This window comes from Equus caballus, chromosome 17 (genome assembly GCF_041296265.1).
Source record: "Equus caballus isolate H_3958 breed thoroughbred chromosome 17, TB-T2T, whole genome shotgun sequence".
Classification (NCBI taxonomy): domain Eukaryota; kingdom Metazoa; phylum Chordata; class Mammalia; order Perissodactyla; family Equidae; genus Equus; species Equus caballus.
Genome location: NC_091700.1, coordinates 88,965,838 through 88,988,764, shown reverse-complemented (window position 1 = coordinate 88,988,764; position 22,927 = coordinate 88,965,838). Strand labels below are relative to the sequence as shown.

Here is a 22,927-nt window from a genome sequence, read left to right as displayed (position 1 = left end):
AAATAAGAACTTTGAGAAAACAAACAAGAAGTGGGGGGGGGGGCATTCTTCCCTTTTAATTTAGGCCTCACACTGTGTTCCCTACAGTGGTGGGGTCTTTGTTCCCCTGCCCCTGGGGAGAAGCAATGAAAAGTCACAAGTGAGAATCGCGCCTCTGGTTTGGTTTTCCTTTGCTAGGTGCTCTTGGAAGGCGAGAAGAAACAGAGGAGAGGGCGTATTTTGCATACAGCAGGGTGGTTCTCTCCAGTGACCTTTTGCCTGGAAGGACAGAGGGCAGATTCAGATTTGCCGCAGGGGTAAGGAGGAGCACACCTTCAGCACGCTCTCAGGCTGTGTCAGACATGCCCTTGGTCAGCGAATGCAGTGGGGAATGTCTCCTACGGGACACTGTCCTTCAACCTCAGATCAAGGTTGGAGATGGAGAGACTCAGATCAAGTAAGGGCCTGTGCTTGGGACCAACTGGGCTTCCAGAAAGTCACCTCAACCCCTATTCTGAGCAGCCCGATGGCCCTGACAAACCTAAGGATGGGGCCTCATGAGGTCAGTTCTACTGACAGGAACAAAAGGGCTTCTCTCACTTCAAAAGCAGCACCCAAATCTTCTGAAGAAAGATGAGCAGTGTGGCAATATCTTCCTAATAGAACCTAGAACAAAGTTTTACTTAGGTAAGTCTAACAAAAACTACCAAAAAGTAAAACACATTAAAAACTTTATTATAAGTATCACACATATCTAAATTTGCATCAATTTGATACAGTTCTGCTCACTTTGCAGAACACAATAGTTGCACAATTTCCTTAAATCTTAATCGTCACCCTGCTTTAGATCTTTTTCTGTTCGTCCACCTCTGGCCTTGCCCTCTTCTCTCTGGGATGGCGTCCTCTGCAGTCTACTCTGCCTCACGCTGAGACCCCCATCAACCCTGGGGCCAGGGAGAGTCTGCTTCCAGAGGGGGTGGGCCGGCAGCTGGGAAGGGCAAGATATTTTCTCTTCTGTTCCAGGGCCGGGGTCACCCTGGGCAGCCACTGAGCACTCAGGTTAGGACACATTGCTCCAGGGAGCCCCCTCTGTTCTTTGTCCCATTTTATGCCTAGCCTGTGTGACTAACTGGATATTCTAAGCAAAATCAACCCCAGATAAGTTTCATGGAGTAGTCCATGAACATCGAACTGGTGCTTGATTATTATCACTGTTTTTTAAGGGAAGTAGGGAGAAGGAGTTGGGAAAAAACCCCTTGACTGGATGGGCTGGGACAGTGCAGAGTTGGATTTTGGTCTCTGCTCACCCCCCATCACTGAGGCCTGGGCAGTGCTGCACGCAGCACATATGGCCTGCTCACCCCTGGGGAAGTGTGGACACGGAACAGCCACTGGGGTTTGAAAGCAGATTTGAGAAAAAAATAGTGGTGAAAAAAGTCCATAAGGAGTAATTGACATGTTCTTTCTGAATAATAGTCCTCTTTCCCCTTTTACTGCATTTATGATCAGATAGAATGTGTGATGCATTATAGTAAAAATAATAATATTACAACAGCAGTAATTTCCCATCTGGGGTGCTATTCAACTGCTTGCAGAAATCTGCAATTTTAATGCATTTTAAACACATTAGGAACGAGTGATGATCCTTCAAACTAAGGAAAAACCCAATAAAAAAATAAAGATAGAAAATACATGCTAATTTAATGACAAACTTATTTTGATACTCTAACAGTTTTGATCTTGAAATTAAGGGTGGGGACTAGCAGGGACAACCAACCCTTTGCTCATCAAGAACATCAATGCCAGAGAGTGTGGGGTCCTCGGGCTGAGTCAGCAGCGGGGACCATGCCCGCTGTGGTCAGCAGCTCAGCCCGTCCCCGTGTCGTCCGCCGGGCCCATCAGTGCTGTAGCAGGAAGTTGGTAGCCACATTAAGGTCATTATTTGAAGCTCTCAGGGCTTCCAAAGCATCACCTCTGGAAAATCCCATCTCCATGAGCCGGGCAACCTAAAAACAGAACAAAACCAGACACCCGATGAGGCTGATGATACTGCCACTAATCCACCAGCCTCCAAAGTCCTTCATGTGAGTTTTGTAGGACAGGTTAAAAAAAAAAAACAAATTTTCACTTCAATGTGAAATGGGATGTTTAAAAAATTATAACAGGCACAAGGTTTTAAAGTGCTTACTGTACACAGCCAACAGATATGCAGGATTTCATTTAGTCTCATTTCAGAGATGGGGAATGGGGCTTCCAAGGGTCAAGTGGCTGCCAGGATGAGCAGAGGGGTGGGCGAGCTCGTGGATGTGGCCTGGAAAGTGGGTCTGCATAAGCAGGCCCGCGCTCAGGGCCCTGGCATACTCCTTCGGTGTCAAACTTGATTCCTGAGAAATAACTTATCAAAGTCACATTTCCTTACGCACGCAAACAAGTGCTTAACTGAAGACTGATTCCTGATGCTGGCAGACATCGATGATAAAAATGCCTGTAAGCTATTGTAATCAAAACAGCATGGTACTGGTACAAAAACAGGCACACAGATGACTGGAACAGAACTGAAAGCGCAGAAATAAAACCACACATCTATGGACAGCTACTCTTTGACAAAGGTGCCAAGAACATATAATGGAGAAAAGAAAGTTTCTTCAACAAATGGTGCTGGGAAAACTTGACAGCCACATGTAAAAGAATGAAAATAGACCATTGTTTTATGGCATTCACAAAAATAAACTCAAAATGGACCAAAGACTTAAAGGTAAGACCCGAAACCATAAGACTTCTAGAAGAAAATATAGGCAGTACACTCTGACATCAGTCTTAAAAGAATCTTTTCAGACACCATGTCTTCTCAGACAAGGGAAACAATAGAAAGAATAAACAAATGAGACTTCATCAGACTAAAGAGCTTCTACCAGGCAAGGGAAAACAGGATTGAAACAAAAACACAACCCACCAACTGGGAAAAAATATTTGCAAATCATGTATCTGACAAAGTTAATCTCCATAATATATAAAGAACTCACACAACTCAATAGCAAAAATCAAACAACCTGATCAAAAAATGGCCAGGGGACATGAACAGACATTTCTCCAAAGAAGATATATGGATGGCCAATAGGCACATGAAAAGATGCTCATCATCACTGATCATCAGGGAAATGCAAATCAAAACTACAGTAAGATATCACCTTACACCCGTTAGAATGGCTAAAATAACCAAAACAAAAAAATAACAAATGTTGGAGAGGTTGTGGAGAAAAAAGAACCCTCATACACTGTTGGTGGGAATACAAACTGGTACAGCCACTATGGAAAACAGTATGGAGATTCTCAAAAAATTAAAAATAGAAATACAGTATGACCCAGCCATCCCACTACTGGGTCTCTATTCAAAGAACTTGAAATCAGCAATTCAAAGAGACCCATGCACCCCTTTGTTCACTGCAGCATTATTCACAATAGCCAAGATGTGGAAGCAACCTAAGTGCCCATCGACTGATGACTGGATAAAGAAGATATGGTATATATACACAATGGAATACTACTCATCCATAAAAAAGGATAAAATCGCCCAATTCACAACAACATGGATGGACCCTGAGGGTATTATGTTAAGCAAAATAAGCCAGATAGAGAAAGACAACTCTGTATGACTCCACTCATATGTGGAAGATAAACAAACACGTGGACAAGGAGAACAGATTAGTGGTCACCAGGGGAAAGGGGGGTGGGGAGTAGACACAAAGGGTGAAGTGGTGCACTTAGAATATGACTGACAAATAATAATGTACAACTGAAATTTCACAAGATTGTAAACTATCATAACCTCAATAAAAAATAAAATGGAAAAAAAAGTGCCTGTAAGTTCTTGGAATTGCTGAGCCAGGGAACGTCCTCTGGGTGCCCTCACCTTTTCAGCATTTCACATTAGTTGCAACATGTTCTAAGTCACTGGCCGGGGCTCTGTAGGTAGCAGCAGTGCATAGAGGGGCGAAGCCTGGAGCAGAACCGCAGGGAGGAGGTAGCTAAAGCCACCAAGGGTAGAGAGGACGAAGCTTGCATTTTTTTGACCACAAATCCTGAATCTGTGACTTATAGAGGTTTCCTGTACTTTTACATACAGGCAGTCTCGAATGTCGAATTAGGTGGTTTTACTAAAGTTTATTTGTAACCTATTTTCCCATTTAAAAATGTAAAAGTAATTATGACCCTGGACCAGCCACAGGAATCTGTATTTCGTACTTATATTGAAATATACTACACTTGCAATAATAATATATAGTGAAAAATGATACTTGTAGAAATGTTGAGATTTTCAACAATGTGTGGGTTAAAGAGGCTTCTGTCGGCTGACTGAGGACAGTCACCATTTCTAATCTTCTTTCTTGCAGAAAACCATGTGCTTGGTGCTCCCCAGCGGAAAGAGAAGGCCTGATATTGCCCTCCTTCCTTCTCCTTCCCCTGCTTAGGGGGTCAAGGTATGTGTGAGTGTGGGGTGCCAGGAGGAGAGAGCAGGGCGTGGGAGGGGCCTAAGTGATAGTGGACCCGGTGCGATATTGTGATTTATAAGAAACATACCTATAATTGGTCATTCAGATGACCGAAATACATTTCTCAGAGCTATTTGGTCTTCATTCAGTTCCCGGTTCACAACTCCCCAAATCCTTGGAATTTCCTGAGTGACACAGGCAACGGGAACATCCTTTCGTTACAATATTTGGTCTCTTGTCCTCAGTTCCTGAAAGTGCTTCAGGGTCATGAAGGTGAAATGGTGTCCTGTTTTTGTTAATGAAAGTGACTTCTGGACCTCACCCAAGAGTGGGGGCTGGTTGCCAGGAGGACCAGCCATGTGATCAGAGGATTGGAACTTCCAGTCCCACCCCCTGATTTCCGGGGAGGGAAAGGGGCTTGAGGTTCAATCAATTACTAATGGCCAATGACTCAGTCAGTCAGGACTACATAACAAAGTCTCCAAAAAACCCAAAAAGGACAGCTTGTCAGCCCTTTTTCAGAGAGGTTCCAGGTTGAGGAAATAGAACACTTCCACTTGCCACCATGCCGGGCCCCATCCACGAGGACAGAAGCTCCTTTGCTCGGGACCTCACCCTATGTATCTCCTCATCTGGCTGTTGATTTGTATCCTTCAATATCCTTTGTAATAAACTGGTAATCTAGTAAGGAAATGGGTTTTCTTGAGCTCTGAGAGCTGTTCTAACAAATTAATCAAACCTGAGGAAGGGGTTGTGAAAACCTCTGATTTATAGTCAGTTGGTCAGAAGCACAGGTGATTTGAGATTGACATCCTGAGTTGGAGGGGGTGGATAGAACCTCCAGTTTGTAGCTGGTTGTCAGAAGCACAGGTGACAACTTGTGACTGGTGTCTGAAGTGGAGGGTGGTCTTGTGGGACCGAGCCCTTTACCTGTGGAATCTGATTCTATCTCTGGGCAGACAGTGTCAGAATGGAGTTGGATTCTCTGGCATCAGGGAACTGCTTGTTGGCGGGGAAGCTTCCACACACATTGGAATTGAGTCCAGGAACCTTTGGTAGAGAGGCTAACCCAGCTGAGAGGAAAAGGGACAGGCAGGCGACACTTCCCAGAAGCTGGAGTTCTGGCCAGTGTTTATCAAACTGAGGCTGCGATCCCTCATTAGTAAGTCATGAACACTTAGTGGGTTAAGACTAGGATTAAAAAAAATGCATGTAAGTGAGGGTCTTTCTTCCATAAGACTTCATTTCAGTTCTCCATATTCACACATATGTATGCAGTGGCTGCCTTTCTTACTGTGGGCTGTGATCAGAAACCTTGACAGCTGTTTTCTAAAGGAATGGTCAGAGCCTGTGAAATGGGCCATCCACAGGTGAACAAGTGTGAGGTGGCAGCACTTGCAGGTGCACGACTGAGGGGATCAAGGCGGTTCCTAGCTCAACTCCTCAGGTTGATGGATAGCGTGGACGGAATGGAAGAATCTTCTGGTTTCATTTCCCACTCAAGGAAAGAACCATCTTTTCCAGACTATCACAAACACCCTTTACTCATTGGCTGAGATGGAAAGTTCTTCCTCAAACGAAGCAGAATCAGCCTGACTAGTTGCCATTGTGAGACTTCAAAGGCCCTAACTTTGCCCTTTGAAGTAACAGAAAACAACCCCATTCCCTTCTCTATATGAAGCATTTTGAGTGTCTGAAGGCCGCCCTCCTCCTCCCCACACCCACTCTGCTACTCTAGGCCAGGGCCTGGCTGTCCCAGGCCACGGGGCGCTGCATCTCTCACCTTCTCTAGGGGTGTTTCCTCTGCTGGGAGGCTCTTCCCTTTGCCCTTGGCCTGGTTAACTCCTTTTCATCCACTGGATCTTGGTGCACTTGGTTCTTTCCCATGTCTCCCAGACTACGAGGAGCCCCAGAGTAGAAGTCTCGTGGCCCCATTGACCTCTGTCCTGTGCTCATCATGGCCATGACATTTATCTGTATTTGTAGCGTGGACTGCTCCCTACCACTGTACTGTAAGCTGTCTGAGAATAAGGGCCCTGGCTGCTTTGTCATTCCTCTGTTTCAGGATCCAGCACCTTCTAGCCCAGCCCCTCCCCTTTCAATGCTCGCCCATTTCTGCCATCTCAGAATATGGTGTCCCAAACTGGGTACAATATCACTGGTGTGGTCTGAGGAGGGTAAAGGGCAGCCAGACCGCTGCCTTCCTGGGATCTCAACCCTCAGGATAGCAGACGACTGCTTCAGTAGCATTCATACATGTGTCTATGTGTGTATATATGCCCTTGTGTATGCAGCCACGCCACACTGGTGTAGCCAAGTTAAGGTGGGGCCTGGTAAAAACCTGCAGGTATTTTCACATGAAATGCTCAAGCCAGGCTTCCCAAGCCTACCCTGTAAGATTATATTTGATCTTTCAGGTTTAGGACTATGCACCTTTGTTAAATTTCCCCCTATTGTTTTCTAGCCAATCAAAATTAATTTCAGTTTAAATTCTGTTGTCTACCCTGTTAATCAGCTCCCTCAGACTTGTATCATCCCCAAATTTGATTAGAAAACCTCTACAACGTCATTCAAGTGATGACTGATGAAAATGTCAAGCAGGCACCATCAAAGACAGAGCCCAGAATCCACTGGAGATCTCCTTTTGTATTCAGCTGACAAATCAACAATTTTTTAGAGATTTTTAAATGAGTTTCAAACCCACTTCATATTATTATCTGTTGTGCCTTTCACCAACCTTTCTAAAGGTGATGAGATGCTGTCAAATGTTGTGGTGACATCCTGTGAAAACAGGATTAGTTTGCTGCCTTTAGACCACGACACTCTCTAACGTTCACCAGTCATCTGTCTGATAATCTATTTTAAGCTTCTGCTGGACATGAAACATCAACTTTGCCATTCAAGTCTCAGAAGCCACACTTTTTCCTTCCTGGGGAGCATTTCAAACTGAGTATTAGGCACCCTGCTTTCTCGACCCCAACAGCACCTTCGGGGACAGGGGCTGGAGGACTTGTGTCAGATGCACGCCGACAGGGAAGAAACTACCTCAGTGAGCCAGGTACTCTTACTAGGTGATTTCCACTCCTACATGGAAATAACCTTTTATGATGTTTACTCCAATTACTCCCAGTTAAGGACCACTATCTAGCACAGCTAACGTAGCTGAGTGAGGAGGTGGGCAGCTCTGCCCGCCTTCTCTCTTTTACCCATGAACACGACACCACGGCCCAACAATTTGGCCATTCTATATGACTCCGAACAGCATAGTAAATGCTACATTCACTATCACCTCTTTGTCACCTTTGGTACTTCAAGCATAATTCAGAAGGGGCTGCTTCTTTGCACCTAGCCAGCAGGAACAAATCTGTTTGTTTGGCAATCTGGAGCTGAAGACGTGTGAGTCAGTGACGTGGTACCAGCGTAGGGTACCAGCCCTGGTACCAGGTGGGGGTGCTAGGCCACAACTTCCACCTGGTACATGAGTCTTCCCTCCACCGACTCTGAATACAGAAGGTTTGCTTTGGAATCCAGAAGATGCTGACACAGGCCACCAAGGCAGAGTAGCGGCACCGAGGGCACTGCAGGCCCCAGGACTTGCAGCGCCTGAGGGAAAAATCCCTCAGGTCTGGGATGGCTGGCTGTGTCCCAGGCCTCGTAAGTGATGTCTGGTGTGAGACAAATCTTTCTCTGCATACGAGGCTTCCTCCTGAGTTCATTCTCTCTCACAGACACCACACGTGCACTATCACTGGTTTTGACAACTGCGCTGGGTTTTTCACAGGTCTTTGCTGAAGAGAGTGCTTGCTGTTACAAGCTTTCGGCGGCTGGCTGCTCATCCTCTGAAGGTGGGAATCATGCCCCTTTAGCTAAAGCTGGCTTCAGAGCTTTTTGCATTTTTTAGGAGTGAGAAGACAAGCGTGATTGGAGAATTTTCATTGCTGAATGACCCGGTAGTTTGACCAGACAAAAAAAATTATGAAGTAGAAATAATGTTAATACAGTTCTTTTAAAAAATTGTACAATTACACTAAGAAAGGGTATCTGTAAATTTCCCCTAGTGTCCCAAATTGTAAACATCCATGGGAAAATGAAAACTGCATGCTTGGGCTTGTACATGTGGATAATAATCAGCCAGAAAAGACGAGAAGTAGAGAGAGTGGTTCCGACAGTGTTTTCTAGCTGCTCCCATCCCTCAGTGGAGAGCGTGGATGGGATCCCCACGGCCAGCTTGGGCCGTGCATTCCATTGCTGTCCTTTCTTTGGGTGGTTCAATGGTTTGCAGTCCAAGTGATAAGAACTGGAGCAGAACCCAGCAACACAGAGAACAGATGTCTACAGTTCTCCTGGATCCCAACAATTACCGCTGTGGACCTTAATGTTTATCTGTGCCAAGAGGCCCACTTGCCCAATCCTGGTGCACTCATCACTATCTCTGTGTCAAAGGCTTAGCCTGGGACACATGAACTCCTGTGCTCAAATGGCAGAAAGAAAATTGAGGCCCAGGCAGATCTGTGGTCATGCAAGCAAAACACAGACAAGATTTCAGAAGTTCCTAATTCCCTAAAATAAAAACACAAGGGGGGGTTGGCAGCCATTTCAGATCCAACCCAAGTACAAAACAATGATCCCAGCCCCCTGCTGGGAGGCGGGAGCCCTGTCAGGGGGACAGAGAGAGCCCGAGCTCTGGAGCCAGGCCCCAGCTGGCCATATTCACTGTGTGACCCCAAGCAGGGGACTGAAGCCTCACGCTCTCAGTTTCGAGGATAAGAGGTCTGTGGTGAAAGGCCCAGAACAATGACTGGTATGTGCAGGGGCTCAGTAGGCCTTCCCTCCTATAACGATTATCCGACTGAAAAGCGATGGGGCTGGGTGTGTGGGGGTCCCTCCCTCTGACCCTCTCAGGCCTCAGTTCAGAGACTCTGACAACGTGACAAAACCAACCTTGGGTTTTGTTTTCAGCATTCACTTTAACTGCTTCCACATCACTAGTTTTATAGCCTTTGTTGGTCAAAGAACTGGTGTGTCTTTTACAACGATCAAATGCAGGTTCTTTTTCAGAGAAGGCCATGGAGCAGCTGGAAGGAAGTCTCGAAGCAGAAAAACCACTCCTTCTGGGACCTTGGTCATTGACATCAAGGGAGAGGCCCATGCTCCCCCAGATGACAGGGACTTTACTAAACACTGGCTCTGCAGCTAAGTACGCCCACATGTATACCTACCGCAAGGCTAAATACAGCCACGCTTAAAAACAAACGCAAGTGACTTCTTCCACATCTTTCTAGCGTTTAAATGGCACAAACAAGAACTAGCGTAAGAAAACCAATGTGATGAGACCAAATGAAGTCAGTAAGATAGGAAAAATCTTTTAAAAAGGTGAGCATAAAATCTAACAAAAAGCGCACACTATGTTAGTGACTCTTATAAGACCTTACTTTATATCTGTATAAATTCTAGCAAATATTCAATTCTGATGATTATATACATAATGCTATTTATGGATACTCAGTCCAGCTCCCTCCCTATCCAAAGCATACAGTATATATTAGTTATAATACATGTTATCACACTGAAAGCCTAAACTAATTTGTTTTCTCTATAGGCTGTTTCCTGTCTTCAGCTACTGGAACGAGAACCATCTGTTAGCTGATCAGATCTAACATCCAAGGGAAGAGGAAATTTCAATGTAAAAATCTTGTGATCTTATTTGACTAGAAGATAGAAATACATCCTGATCAGTTTAAATCAAGTTATGAACATACAGGAACATCATTAATTCAACAAACGTTTACAGACCATCTCCCCTGCTCCAAGGGCCTGCCCTAAGTACCCGCGCTCAGCTGGGGGCTGGTCTAATGACATGCGTGTTGCCTGTTCACCCCAGCAGACGGTGAGCTCCGTGAGGGCTGATACCACACCTGCCCAGTTTCCCACCTAACACAGAGCCTGACACAGAAGGTGCCCCACTGCGGTTAGAGAAGGAGGGTAAGTTAAGCCATGTAAGTTCTTTAAGGAACTGACAGTACACTGGGGGAAGATGTCCAATAAACATCTTGGGGACAAAATGAGAAAGCTAGGAAAACACTTAGAAGTCTTCAAAAGAACATGCTGAGATAGAGACATTTTCTGATTTAAGCGGAGCCAAGAGCAAGGCAGATGCACATTTTGCATCTAATCAATATCGGACTGGCAGGGTCTGCAAGCAGTCTGTTTGGAAAATTTAAAAATGCCCCACAGGAATTTTCTAAAAAGGGTTTCCTCCAATATTCCTTCTCCATTTCAGAGCACACTAAGTACATTCCCCCTTCTGCTTGTGCATCACAGGGAAGTTTCTGTCTAAAAATTCTTAGTGCAAAACAGAATACAGTTCATCTTGGTTGCTAGTCTAAAAACCTAAATGAACCTTTTCTCTAACTTCTTTTAGAAACCAGGTATAGTTGGGTTGATATCCAAAGAGGGTCTTATGCTTTTCCTGTCTTCTACATCACTTATTCATAAAAACGAAAGTTACCCAAATAGAACGTCTCCAATGCCTGCTACGTAACTGAAAACTTGACTTCCTAGAGGGAAGGGCCAGAGATAATCCAACTTAAGGGATAGCAAGAAGCGGCTGGTACTGAAATTCTAGTTTAGCCTCCTCACTGAGACGGAAACAATTTGCGGAAGGTCCGCCTCAGTGACCTTTGACTCTATCAGCAGCTCTTCGTCAGGGATCTCTCCCACAGGGGTCAGCTGCCCTGAGGCCGTGTACTGCAGCAACCACCATCCCCCACCCCGCCAGCCCCACCAGCCCCACCGGGATGGCTAGCTGAGGTATGGGAACCCGGACAGGAGCAGGCACTGCAGGAGAGCACTGCCCTGGTCATCTGACAATGCTCCAAAGGAGCACAAGGTGGACTATGTTTTTCCCATAATATGCTTTCCAAAGAGACCACGCTGAATGAGAAAAGAAACCTATAGAGATGGAGATAAATCTGTATCAGTTTTCTTTTCCTTTTTTTAACAACCTCTATTATTAGGTCACATGTCTCTACGATCTCAAGATAATTCTTATCAAGAAAATGAATGAAATCCCATTTTAGCATTCTACTAGTATTTCAACTACTCTGTGACACAAGTAAAAGAGAACATTCATTCCATTGAGGTTTATAGCAATTCCTCTGAGTGAAATACTCCTTTGCTTGTTTTGTTCAAATAAGACTGTGGTTTCTTTAACTTCCCTTTAGCTAAGGGTGCCAAAAACAAATGGTTTCTTGGGTTCTTACTTCCCAAATTCTGATGCCTGCAAAAAGTGATGCCCACCTGAAAGGTGGCCCTTACCCAACCCCATGCTGGGCTGCCCATTCGTGGCGGGCAACTTCCCAGGCCACATGTGCACCCTACGGGGACAAGATCCCAGGAGGAGCCATCAGAAACGCGGCTCACCCTTCCCTCCCCTTCGTTGTAACTACTATTTGTTATCATCAGGGCCAGGCTGCCGCCCTGCTGCAGGCTCACGGTTAGATCCCTGTGGGTCAGCAGAGCTCTCTCCCTGTCAGCTGACCTCTCTCCTCCTCAGCACTGCTGAACCCCATTCATCACACCTGTTAGCTGAGCGAACGTTTCTGGTTATTTTATGTTCCTGCCCAGCTACAGGCTGCTCCGTGGCCCCCCAGCTTGGCATTCCTCCTTGATTCAGGGATTGGTAGTGAGAACTCCCTCACCTCCAGGCTGGATGAACTTCTTTGCTTACATCTTTCAGAGCACCCGGAAGAGCTGGTTAACTATTTGATTGTCACCCAATATTTCACTCTAACACATTTAACTTTGGTATTTTGTTAGAAAACACATTTCCAATCTCTTGGCATTAGAGATGGAAAGGTCTGACAGTACCACTCTCTAACACATTTTTAAATGAAAACAAATGTTCTTTTGAAAGGGAAGTGCACTGACCACACCTTCACATTCGGCCCTGCTCTAACCGCTGTGGGGCACATTCTGTGTCAGTAGGAAACAAGGCAGGCGTGGTATCAGCCCTTGCCAAGCTCAGACAAGCTCACTGTCTGCCAGGGAAGATGGACAACATGCAAGTCACTAGACCCGTCCCCAACTCCCTGCAATGAGAAATATTCAGAACAGAAGCATGAAATTTACCTCAAAACAAATACAGATTAGCCAGGGGATTGTTTTTTATAAGGGGAGCATTCTGCAGTTTAGGTGGGTTTTCTGGAGACAGTGGTGAGGATTCCTGAGATGAGGAGAGAGAGGAGAACCTCACTGAGATTCAGCTTCTCTCATACTAAACACATTTTGCTATTTATCAGCTAAGATTGAAAGTGTCTTTGTGCTTAAAGCCACTGTCTCTCTACTCGGGCCAATGGATATTTCAGAGGACATGAATGGAATCCACGTCATGGATCTCATGTATTATAAACTTACTGAGCAGTAACATACCTGGTCTGGGCAAGAGTCTTGTAAGCACCTAGACTGTAACATGTTTCTTGGGCAGGGAGGGAAGAAAATACATTCGTGCTTACGACTGTAACATGCCCCTACCTCCAGGTCTAGTCCATCCTCCAGGGAAAGCCGATGATGTAGCAGTTCCCTGTTTAAAATCCTGCCACGGTTCCTTAAAGCCTATGGCATAAACATGATGTCCATGCACCTCTGGAAGGCTGCTGGGGAGTCTGTTCTGCCTGCTCCCCATCCAGCTTCTTCCCCAGGCGGTGCCCCTGCCCCACCGGTTACCCTCCACTCCAACCTCACCCACCTGTGCTTCCCCAAATTGGATGCACTTTTCACCACACCACATCTTTACAAATGCCACTGCCCCCAACCCGCCCAGCACTGGCAATCCCTTCTCAGTTTCAGTAGCACTAGGACGCTTCTATATAGTTGACTAGAGCCATTTCTGGGCTTGGCTCCCTACAACACTGGGCTCTGCACCACTGAGGGCAGGAAATTCTACCGTATTTATCTCTGTATTTCAAGCACCTAGCCCAGTGCTTAGCCCAGTGCAGAGCAGTTGAAAATTGTTGGCTGGCTACAGGAAAGGAAAGATGAATGGAAGTAAGGATGTCGAAATTGGGAACAGTCTGTGTTTATCTGCCTTTTGTTAAGTCCTAGCTGTGGCTTAGTCTTATTTAACTTCCTTGTCTGATTTTACCTGTGAGTCCCATTAAGTATACATCGAAGGGTCACCGCCTAAGCTTGGAGAAGGTTAAGAGAGAAAAACTTGGTAAGTTTTCCCCCTTTGATTTAAAAAAAATATGAAGCCAATATGAGAAAATTTCATTATTTGTTAACTTTGAGTATGGGTGTAGCATAAAAATCCCTGAAAGAAAAAAGAGAGAGAAAAATAGACTAGGAAGAGTACAATAGGTGGCAAAAAATTTCTGTAGCTGTATGTTGGACTATCACTAGACTGAACAGGAGAGGCACATTCTTTCTTAGAATATTCTGTTTTTTCAAAACACATGGACTGGTACATTTCCTATCTTAAAGAACTCTCACGAAAATTCCTTAAGCACTTATTTACATCAAAAAAACCCTCAAATAATCATTTCTATTTGTCTTGGTTTAGAAAATTACTAAGTTTCTTAATGCACTAAAATTACAAGACTCTGTTACTTAAAAAATAAAATACAGCACATTTAATTGAAAAATTAAGCATAAAAAGGTTTTGTTAGCTCAAGCTATCTTAATGTTACCAACAAATGATATTTTAGATTGTGTCTAGCCTCAACAAACTAGCCAAGAGATTACACATTAATTATAAATTTCTAAACGTTACTGTTAACATCTTGAGGGCAAGAACAACATCTTTTTTCTCTTTTACTGTCCCTCTAGCACCTATTAGAAGAATTACCAAGAGTGTGCATAACAAACAATGCCAGGGAGGACTGTGTGTCCTCATGCAATGATGGTCTATAATGGCCATTTTCAAGGTAAACAAGAAATACAAAAAACAAGATTTAGAAAATCAATGAATAAGGAAGCATATGTTAAAAACAACCTCTCATGTAGTTACATCTTTTCATAGCAGAGTAAGGAAGAACTTAAACTGATATTGACAACATGTTAACCTCAGTGTTGTCATTCTGCGAGTATCAAGGAAAATGATTCACTAAAAAAACCCTAAAGACTTCAATTACACACATTCTGCTTGTTATCACTTTTTGACACTGTTTTTTCAAAGTGTCAAGACTAAGAACTATCTCACCTTTAAATACCTCGTATTGTTAACGGCTGCTCCGTGAGGAACGTGACTCACAGCTCTATCAAGTAAACAGTAACAGAACAGAATTCTATTTCTTTTCACCTGAATTTGAGAGTGTTAGCTTAGTTTTTAATTTGTACCATAAATATCTTAGAAATGCTGAGTTATTTGGCTTTATTTTCTTATCGTGGGAATAACATTTTTCTAGAAATTCTTTAATGGACGTAGAAGAGAACTATGGCTCCTTAATCCATCTCTCTATCCTAAAGAGCTGCTGAAATGATCAGTCTGAGCTGAGAACTTGCAAGAATGAGGGTCTGCATCAACTCATTAGGTACATTCAACTGGTTTCTTTCAGAAGCATTTATGGCAGCTTAGTCCAGGGGTGGCAGTGGAGTCCTGCCCAGGGGCCCCTCTTGAGTTCCAGAAAAAGTCAGGACACAGCTTAGATGCAGAGACTTGGTGCCTTGGGTCTGACTACAGTTTTTTACTCAGGGGATGGGGAGGTGATGGCCTGGATGGTGTGATCAGCTATGAAATGCTGACCTTGATTTGCTTTCATGAGAAGAAACTAATGGATGCAGAACTAAATTTGAAAGTGGTGTTACTGGAATACTCTAAACTTATTTTATGCATTTTTTAAAACTTTCTAGTATGAAACAATTTCAAACTTATAGAAAAATTTCAAGAAGAGCTCCAAGAACCCCTGATGACTCTTCATCCAGATTCACCGTTATTTTGCCACAGTTGCTTTCTCTCTCTCTGTCTACATATACTTTTTCCCTCTTTCACTTATTTTTCCTGAGCCATTTGAGGTTAAGTTACATATATAAGGGTTCCCATTACCCCTTAATAACTTGTGTGTATTTTGAAGAAAAAGGATATTCTCTTTCTTAACTACAGTCAGTATAGATACCGAATCCTAGAAACTTATTAACCTAAAAATATTATCTAGTGTACAGTCCAATTTCATCAACTGACTCTAAAATGTCCTTTCACCATATGTTTCCAGTACAGAATCCAGTCTGGGACCATGTATGACACTTAGTTAGCATGCTCCCTAGTCTCCTTAAATCTGGAACAGTTTGTAACATCAGTACTGTTGAAGAATACAAGTCAGGTACTTTATAGAATGACTCTCAAATTGGGTTTGTCTTTATGAACAAAGTTATGCATTTTTTATTGTAACACATAACTGATGTGTCCTTTTCAGGGCTTGCCCACACTGCCCTCTGTCCCATTACTGGTAATACTAATTCTGATAACTTGGTTAAGCAGTATCCAATTTCTCCACTGTAGAGTTACTATTTTCCTTTTGTAATTAATAAGTCACTTGTGGGGAGATACTTTGACATTATATAAATAGCCTGTTCTTCATATATTGATGATTCTTCCCTGAATTGATTTTTACTCTGATAGCTGCCAAACTGTGATTTTGCAATACCATCATTCTTTTATTACTTTATGTTCTACTGAAAGGAAAGCATTTCCCTTTCCCTTGTGGATGTATGTATTTATGTAAATATTTATTTTTCTATTAATATCTGTATAAACTCATGCATTCTCCTCCCCTAAAGCGCTTATGTTATAGTATCGTCCTCATTTATTTTCATGCTCAAATCTGATGTCCCAGATTTGGCCAGTGTGACTCCCTCATGCTGGCTCTGGGATCCTTGTGGCACACCCCTTCAGTTATGGAGCACTTCCTTAATTCTCCATATAAGGTGGTCTAGGTTCATCTTTTGCCTTCCCTACCCTGGGCCTGAGGCTCACTGTTTCTCTAAAGAGGCTGGTTCCTGTGAGTGGGCCAAAGTATCCAGAAGCTAGATCTGGGCACTAGGTGTGCTCAGTGCTACTGGGACGCCACTGTTTCTGATTCCTCTCGGTTGACAGAGCTAAGACACACGTGCACGCACACATACACACACATTAAATCATGAGTTTATGCAGATGTCTCTAATTCTAATCCAACCCCACAGGTTCTTCCTTGCCTTACCCAGTTCTCTTTTGGTATTTTCTTTTCTTCCACAGTAAGATCAACCTATTTCCTCATTTGCTCAAATCTATAATACATACAAAATATCAGAATTGCTGTACTCATATCACTATGAAAGGTAAACCTACGAAGAGTCTGAGATGTGCTTGCAGTTTGTTTTTTCTTAGACAGAGGGCATATAATGTTCAAAAGTTACTGAGATTAATTTTTACCCTTTCCTATGATTATGCTACAGTTGTATCATTTATATCGGTCTCTTTTTTAGTTTTACGGTTGTCCTTATTGTTGATTTGCTTTTTGAATATGTAAAACATCAACTTGATTCCAAAAGTAAAAAATATACAAAAGGATTACTCAAGAGAAGCACCACTGCCTCCCTGCCCTTCTGCCTTTTCTCCATCCCTCGCAGGGAACCAACAGCAGTAGTTTTCTCCATATATAAAGTACTATACATTTTAAAATAAGAGATCACAGCACACTTTTTTTCAAATCATGCCTTCCTCAAACTCATAAGACCCACAGTGGCCAATAAAGGCCCAAAGTGTCCATCACTTTTACAGGTGGCAGTTTAACAGCTATCCAAATCTTTGTATTTATATGCTTGATTTCCTTCAAGTCTTATTCACCAAGACTGCTTGAATTTGTAACATGGGTTTAGGATAAGTACCAGGTGTTACCGATTACCTGTTCCTCAGAAACCTCTAGAGGCGGGGATGCTTGTTGTTCAGACCGCCGACCATCTTGATAGTTTATATTTCGTCGCTGACGTAAAGGAGGGAAAAGACGATTCCAATTGATCATTCCTCCCTAAAAAGAGATGAATACATAATGATTAGACAGAGAAGGAGCAGAACCATCATAATGCTTGGAAGTGCTTTCTCTTGCAACGCAGTGACATCTGTAGACTGGGAAATAAAATGTCATATTGATCCTTTGTATGGAAGCAACCCAAATCCTAAAGCATCACACCACCCTTCAATCAGTAGGATGAAATCTGCAGCCTGCAGCAAGTGCACAGAGGAAAAAGAAGGTAATGGGTACTGCTAAAGTTATGTATGCAATCTGGCTCTGGGAGGCAGAAGATGACACGCAGATCCTAATCTCAGCCCCGCTGAGTCCCTTCTGATGTTGTCCCAACTCCAATGGACCCTGCGGAGCTCAGGGCTTTACCAGGTGTGACAGGAGAGAAGATACGGGCAGGAGGCTAATTCACTGCAGTCAAGCAGAAACCTGGAGCTCCTTCAGCAGCTCTTTAAAATGCTCCTCCTCTCCCTCTTCCTCCTCCTGCTCCTCCTTCTCCTCCTCTTCCTCGTCCTTGTTCTTCTAGGTAAATTCTAAGTAAATTACTTGTTCTTCTAAGTAAATTCTGAGCATGCTCAGTGGAGGGAGACTGCAGGTGGAGATTAAACCCAGGCTCGGGGACAGGCTAGAGAACGTGAAGGTAAATCTTACACACAGGGACAAGAGGTTCAGAAGCGAGGATCAAAACCGTCCTCTTGAGTGGCTCTATGGATAACAAGATTGATGTAATGTCACTTCTTGTTTATTCTATGTCATCAACAAAAAGAAAGCCACGAGGTGAAAAAAATATGCACTGCATGATGCTTTTCAAAAAATCCATGTTTTTAGCTATACGCTATTATTTTCACTTAATCCAAATCTCTATTTCTAGATTTAGGAAAAGTTACAGACTAAGAAAACCTAAAAATTTTCCTACTATGAACACCTAAAAATGCCAGAGAAAATAAAAAACATTTCATTTGCACAGCTGAACATAAAGGAGATAAATGGAGGGCCCAAGGTGCCAGAAACAAGCTCTGGAAAACTGGAGCAGGAGGAAAGCAAGCTGCCAAGGACGGCATAGGGCGCGCACATCCTGCTACCCTAGAACAACTTGGGTTTTATCACCTATTTGGGGTCAGAAGATGAGGACTTGGGTCTGAAAGAGGTAGTCACTTTGAACTCATTACCTATTTAAAGGCACAACCCTCAAATGGCAGCACCCTCAGTGAAAGAGAGGCTGAGAAAAGACAAACCAAAAAGCTGATCTTCCTCGGCGGGGAGCAGGAATCTTGGCCTGCCTAAGAATTGACAAAGGAGAAATCCAGGGTTCAAGTTAGACTACATTCGTGCTCTAAGAATCCATCAAAAATAACATAAAAATTGCCTCTAGGATTAAGATGGCTATATCTAAGGAGCCAAGCAGAAGTAAATGCAAAACAACTCTGGAGAGACACTCTCTCACCCTGGGATTACAGGGGATTTACAGATAAAACTCCAGTGGAGAAAGAATTTGAACCCAAAATTACAAAACCCATGAAGAAAAAACCCATCATAAGCAAGCGTCTGTGTGTACAATGAAAAGAAGGATTAGATCCCTAAGAATTTAAATTTACAACAATCTGAAAGTAAGAAGTTTTAAAATGACTAAGAAGGAGGACTTAAAACAATAGGATATTATGAAAAAATTAGGAAAAAATTAGGGAAATTAAAAATGGAGACATTATGCAAAAGTGTTCTAGAGAGATACTGGTAGAAATAAATTCAAATATACTAGTGATCACAATAAATATACGTGGACAAACTCACTAGCCGAAAGGCTGAGATTCTCAACTTTGAAATCTCTCCTACCCACCGCAACAGACAAACCTAAAATACAAAGTCATAGACAAGGTGACGTAAAGAGATCAAAAAAGAAATATTAGAGAAGTACTAACCAAAGAAAGCTGATATTGCTATATTCATGTCAAACAAACAGACCTCAAGAGCACAAAAGACATTATTAGGGGTAAAATCACTAGGATACATCGATATTATTTATGTATAGCACAACAGGATCAAAATATAGAAAGAAAAAATTAACAGAACTACAAGAGAGGAGGAAACATCCAGATATATATTTAATTTTTAGCATATATTGATATATCAAGCAGACAAAAGCTAATAATAATACAGAACATAAGTTTTGTCTAAAAGAATGTATATAGTCTGTACTCAATTTTTGGAGAATACACATTCTTTTCTATTATACAAAAAATATTTATAAAAAGCAACTGTGCCAGGGGCCGGCCCGGTGGCACAGTGGTTAAGTGCACACGTTCTGCTTCGGTGGCCCAGGGTTCACTGCTTCAGATCCCGGGTGTGGACATGGCACCACTTAGCAAGGCATCCTATGGTAGGTGTCCCACATATAAAGCAGAGGAAGACAGGCACGGATGTTAGCTCAGGGCCAGTCTTCCTCAGCGAAAAGAGGAGGATTGGCAGTAGTTAGCTCAGGGCTAATCTTCCTCAAAAAAAAAAAAAAAGTGACTGTGCCCTAAGTCCCATATGAAATGTTCACAAATACCAAAACATAAATATTTTACAGACTATATTCTCTGACTACAATGTAATTTATTAGAAATCAATACCAAAATTACAATTAATACAAAACAAACAAAAATTCACACACTGGAGATCAAAAATGGAAAAAATCATAATGGAAATTAGAAGATATCTAAAAGCGAATAAAATTGAGATGATTATCAAAGCTTGTGGGATGTAATTAAGTAGTTGATGTAATTTTAAAATATTGAGCTTAAAGAAAATGAAGACTGAAAATTAAAGAGTTAAGTATATTAAATTTAAGAAGTTAGAGAAAGTAATAATAATCTAAAATCAGAAACAATGAAGTAGAAAGTTGAGAGCATATGTTAATAAAATGGAAAATAAAGAGACAATAGAAGGAATCAATAAAACTCAATGTTGGTTGTTTAAAAAGTCAAGTAAAATGGATAAATCTGGCAAGCTTGATGCAAAGACAAAGAAAGCAGCACAAATAATATTAGGAATAATACAAGAGACACAATGGCAGATATTAAAAAATCATAAGAAAGCTTCATTCATATCAATAACTTTGATGAAATAGACAATTTTCTAGAAAACTATAACTCACTAAAACTTAAAAAGAAGCAGAAATTGGTAATCATTTTTGAAAATTGTTCAGGAGCATCTACTAAAGCTGAACACATGGGTATTGTCTCAGCAATTCCACTCCTGGTCAACGGAAATGCAAATACTTATCAACAAAAGGGATAGACTAGAATGTTTTCAGCAGCATTATTTGTCAGAGTCAAAGTCTGGAAACTACCCAAATGTCCATTAAGTAGAATGGATAAATCATGATACAGCCACATAATGTAAAATTAGCACTTAAAAAGAACAAACTACAATTACATGTAACAATATGGATGAATTTCTCAAATATAATGTTGAATAAAATAAAACACAAAGTACATTTGTATGATTACCTTTATATAATGTTTACTTCTCTGTATATATGTTCTACTTCAATAAAACATTACAAAAAGAAATAGAAAACTTGACTCCTTCTAGCCATTAATGTAATTGAAATAATACTTAAAGATCTACCGACCAAAAATCTATAGGTGAAGACTATGGAATCTTCAAGGACTTGCTATCTTATGCAAATTGTTCTAGAGAACAGAAAAAGAAGGAAAGCTCCCCACCTAAGTTTTTGAGGCTATATAACGACGTTTCTAAAATCACACAAGGCCATTATGAGAAAGAAAAATTATAGGACTTGTTTTTCATTTGTGGACAGATGCAACAATCCTGAAAAAAGTTAGCAAACTAACCCAACAATGTTCAAAAAATAATCATTTTATCTGGTATGATGTATTATATTAGGATTTATCTCAGGAATCTTAGAAAATATAGTAATGTAATTCACACATTAACAGATTAAAGGAGAAAAACCAAATGCTCACTCAACAGGTGTGAAAACAATTTGATAAAACTTAGTACCCATTCATGAAGAGACAAGTCATAGTATAATAAAGCCTAAGCCAACCAATCATGAGAGAAAAAGGAGAATGATGGGAAGAGAGAAAACTGTCATTCACACGTGATGACTGTCTAACTAGGAAATGGGAACTAATAAGAAAGTATAAGATAAAAAAATTAACATTCCTTGACTGTGGTCATTGAGAAAATCTAAGTGCAAAAAATTACTATTTACAAACAGAAAGAACAACTATTAGGTACTTCGGAATTAAATCTAACAAAGATCTGCACGATGTCCATGAGAAGATGTAAACTACACTGAAGGGCATCAGAAGGTCTGAATGAGTGGAAAGACGGCGCACTCTTGCCTGGGATGACTCCACACTAATCTTTTCATACACTGCCAATTCCAGTCTTAGCAGGGACTGCTGGCGGACTCTCAATATCCATCCTCCCTTTTCTTAAAAAACAGGATTCTTTTTGGTGACACATGGCTACTCCATTTCTCAGCACCCCGCAACGTGGACCAAGTTCTGCCAACAGTAAGCAAGCACAAAGGGCACAGGGGACTTCCAGAAGAAACCTTACCAGCAGGAGTGCACCCTTCCTTGTCTCTTCCTCCTTCTTCCTGGAGCTCAAGCGGCTGTCCTGGGAGTGAGGCGGAAGCCCGGTGCTGACGTAAAGGCAGGAGCCAGGGGCCCAGCAACTTCATCTGCTGCCCCACCAGGCCAGGGTTGTCAACGTCTGCATTTCTTTCACATGAAAGACGAATCTCTACCTTGTTTAAGTTTCTGTTATTTTGTGTTTCTGTCATATGAGGCTAAGTCTAACTGCTATATACTCAAAATTAAAAACTATGTGTGTGTGCTTTCAGAGAACTAGACCACCTGAGGTTAAGGGTCAAAACCAGACATGAATTTTTTTTTTTTTTTGAGGAAGATTAGCCCTGAGCTAACTGCAGCCAATCCTCCTCTTTTTGCTGAGGAAGACTGGCCCTGGGCTGACATCCGTGCCCATCTTCCTCCACTTTATACATGGGACACCTGCCACAGCATGGTTTGACAAGTGGTGCGTAGGTCCACACCTGGGATCCGAACTGATGAACCCTGGGCTGCTGAAGCGGAATGTAAGAACTTAACCACTGCACCACTGGGCTGGTTCCTCGACATGAATGTTTTGAAGAAGTATAATAAGGAAAGATTCTTCTCTACCAGTTATTAGGATTACTGTTAGACTGTAGTAATTAGAGTAGAATGGTATTTGCATATGGCAGGCAAACAGCACAAGGAAACAGGAAAGAGTCTAGGAATCAAAGCGAACATGGGCCTGGGGATCCGCCAGAGGAGGTGCTGCACGTCAGCAGGAGAAAGACGCACAACTCAACGAAAGTACGGGACAACCGGCCATAGGGTGGAAAAGATAAAACGAGACCCTTACTTTAGTCCATATACAAAAATAAGTGTATTTAAAAATAAACTCCAC

General features: G+C 42.3%; 1 protein-coding gene across 3 annotated transcripts in view; it reads right to left on the bottom strand.

Moving 5' to 3' along the window:
* Positions 1–22,927, bottom strand: part of UBAC2 (UBA domain containing 2) — a 187,259-nt gene that overhangs the window by 24,976 nt on the left and 139,356 nt on the right. Inside the window, exons 8-9 of one of the 3 annotated variants that reach the window (XM_023621775.2) lie at positions 17,345–17,467; positions 694–1,985 (exon numbers count right to left, since the gene is read on the bottom strand). In XM_023621775.2, the coding sequence (XP_023477543.1) occupies positions 1,878–1,985; positions 17,345–17,467 (231 nt within the window). In that variant the 3' untranslated portion in view covers positions 694–1,877. Of the gene's footprint in view, positions 1–693; positions 1,986–4,447; positions 4,655–17,344; positions 17,468–22,927 lie in introns of those variants that run through there. The other 2 variants (XM_023621776.2, XM_023621774.2) reach the window with 2 other exon arrangements.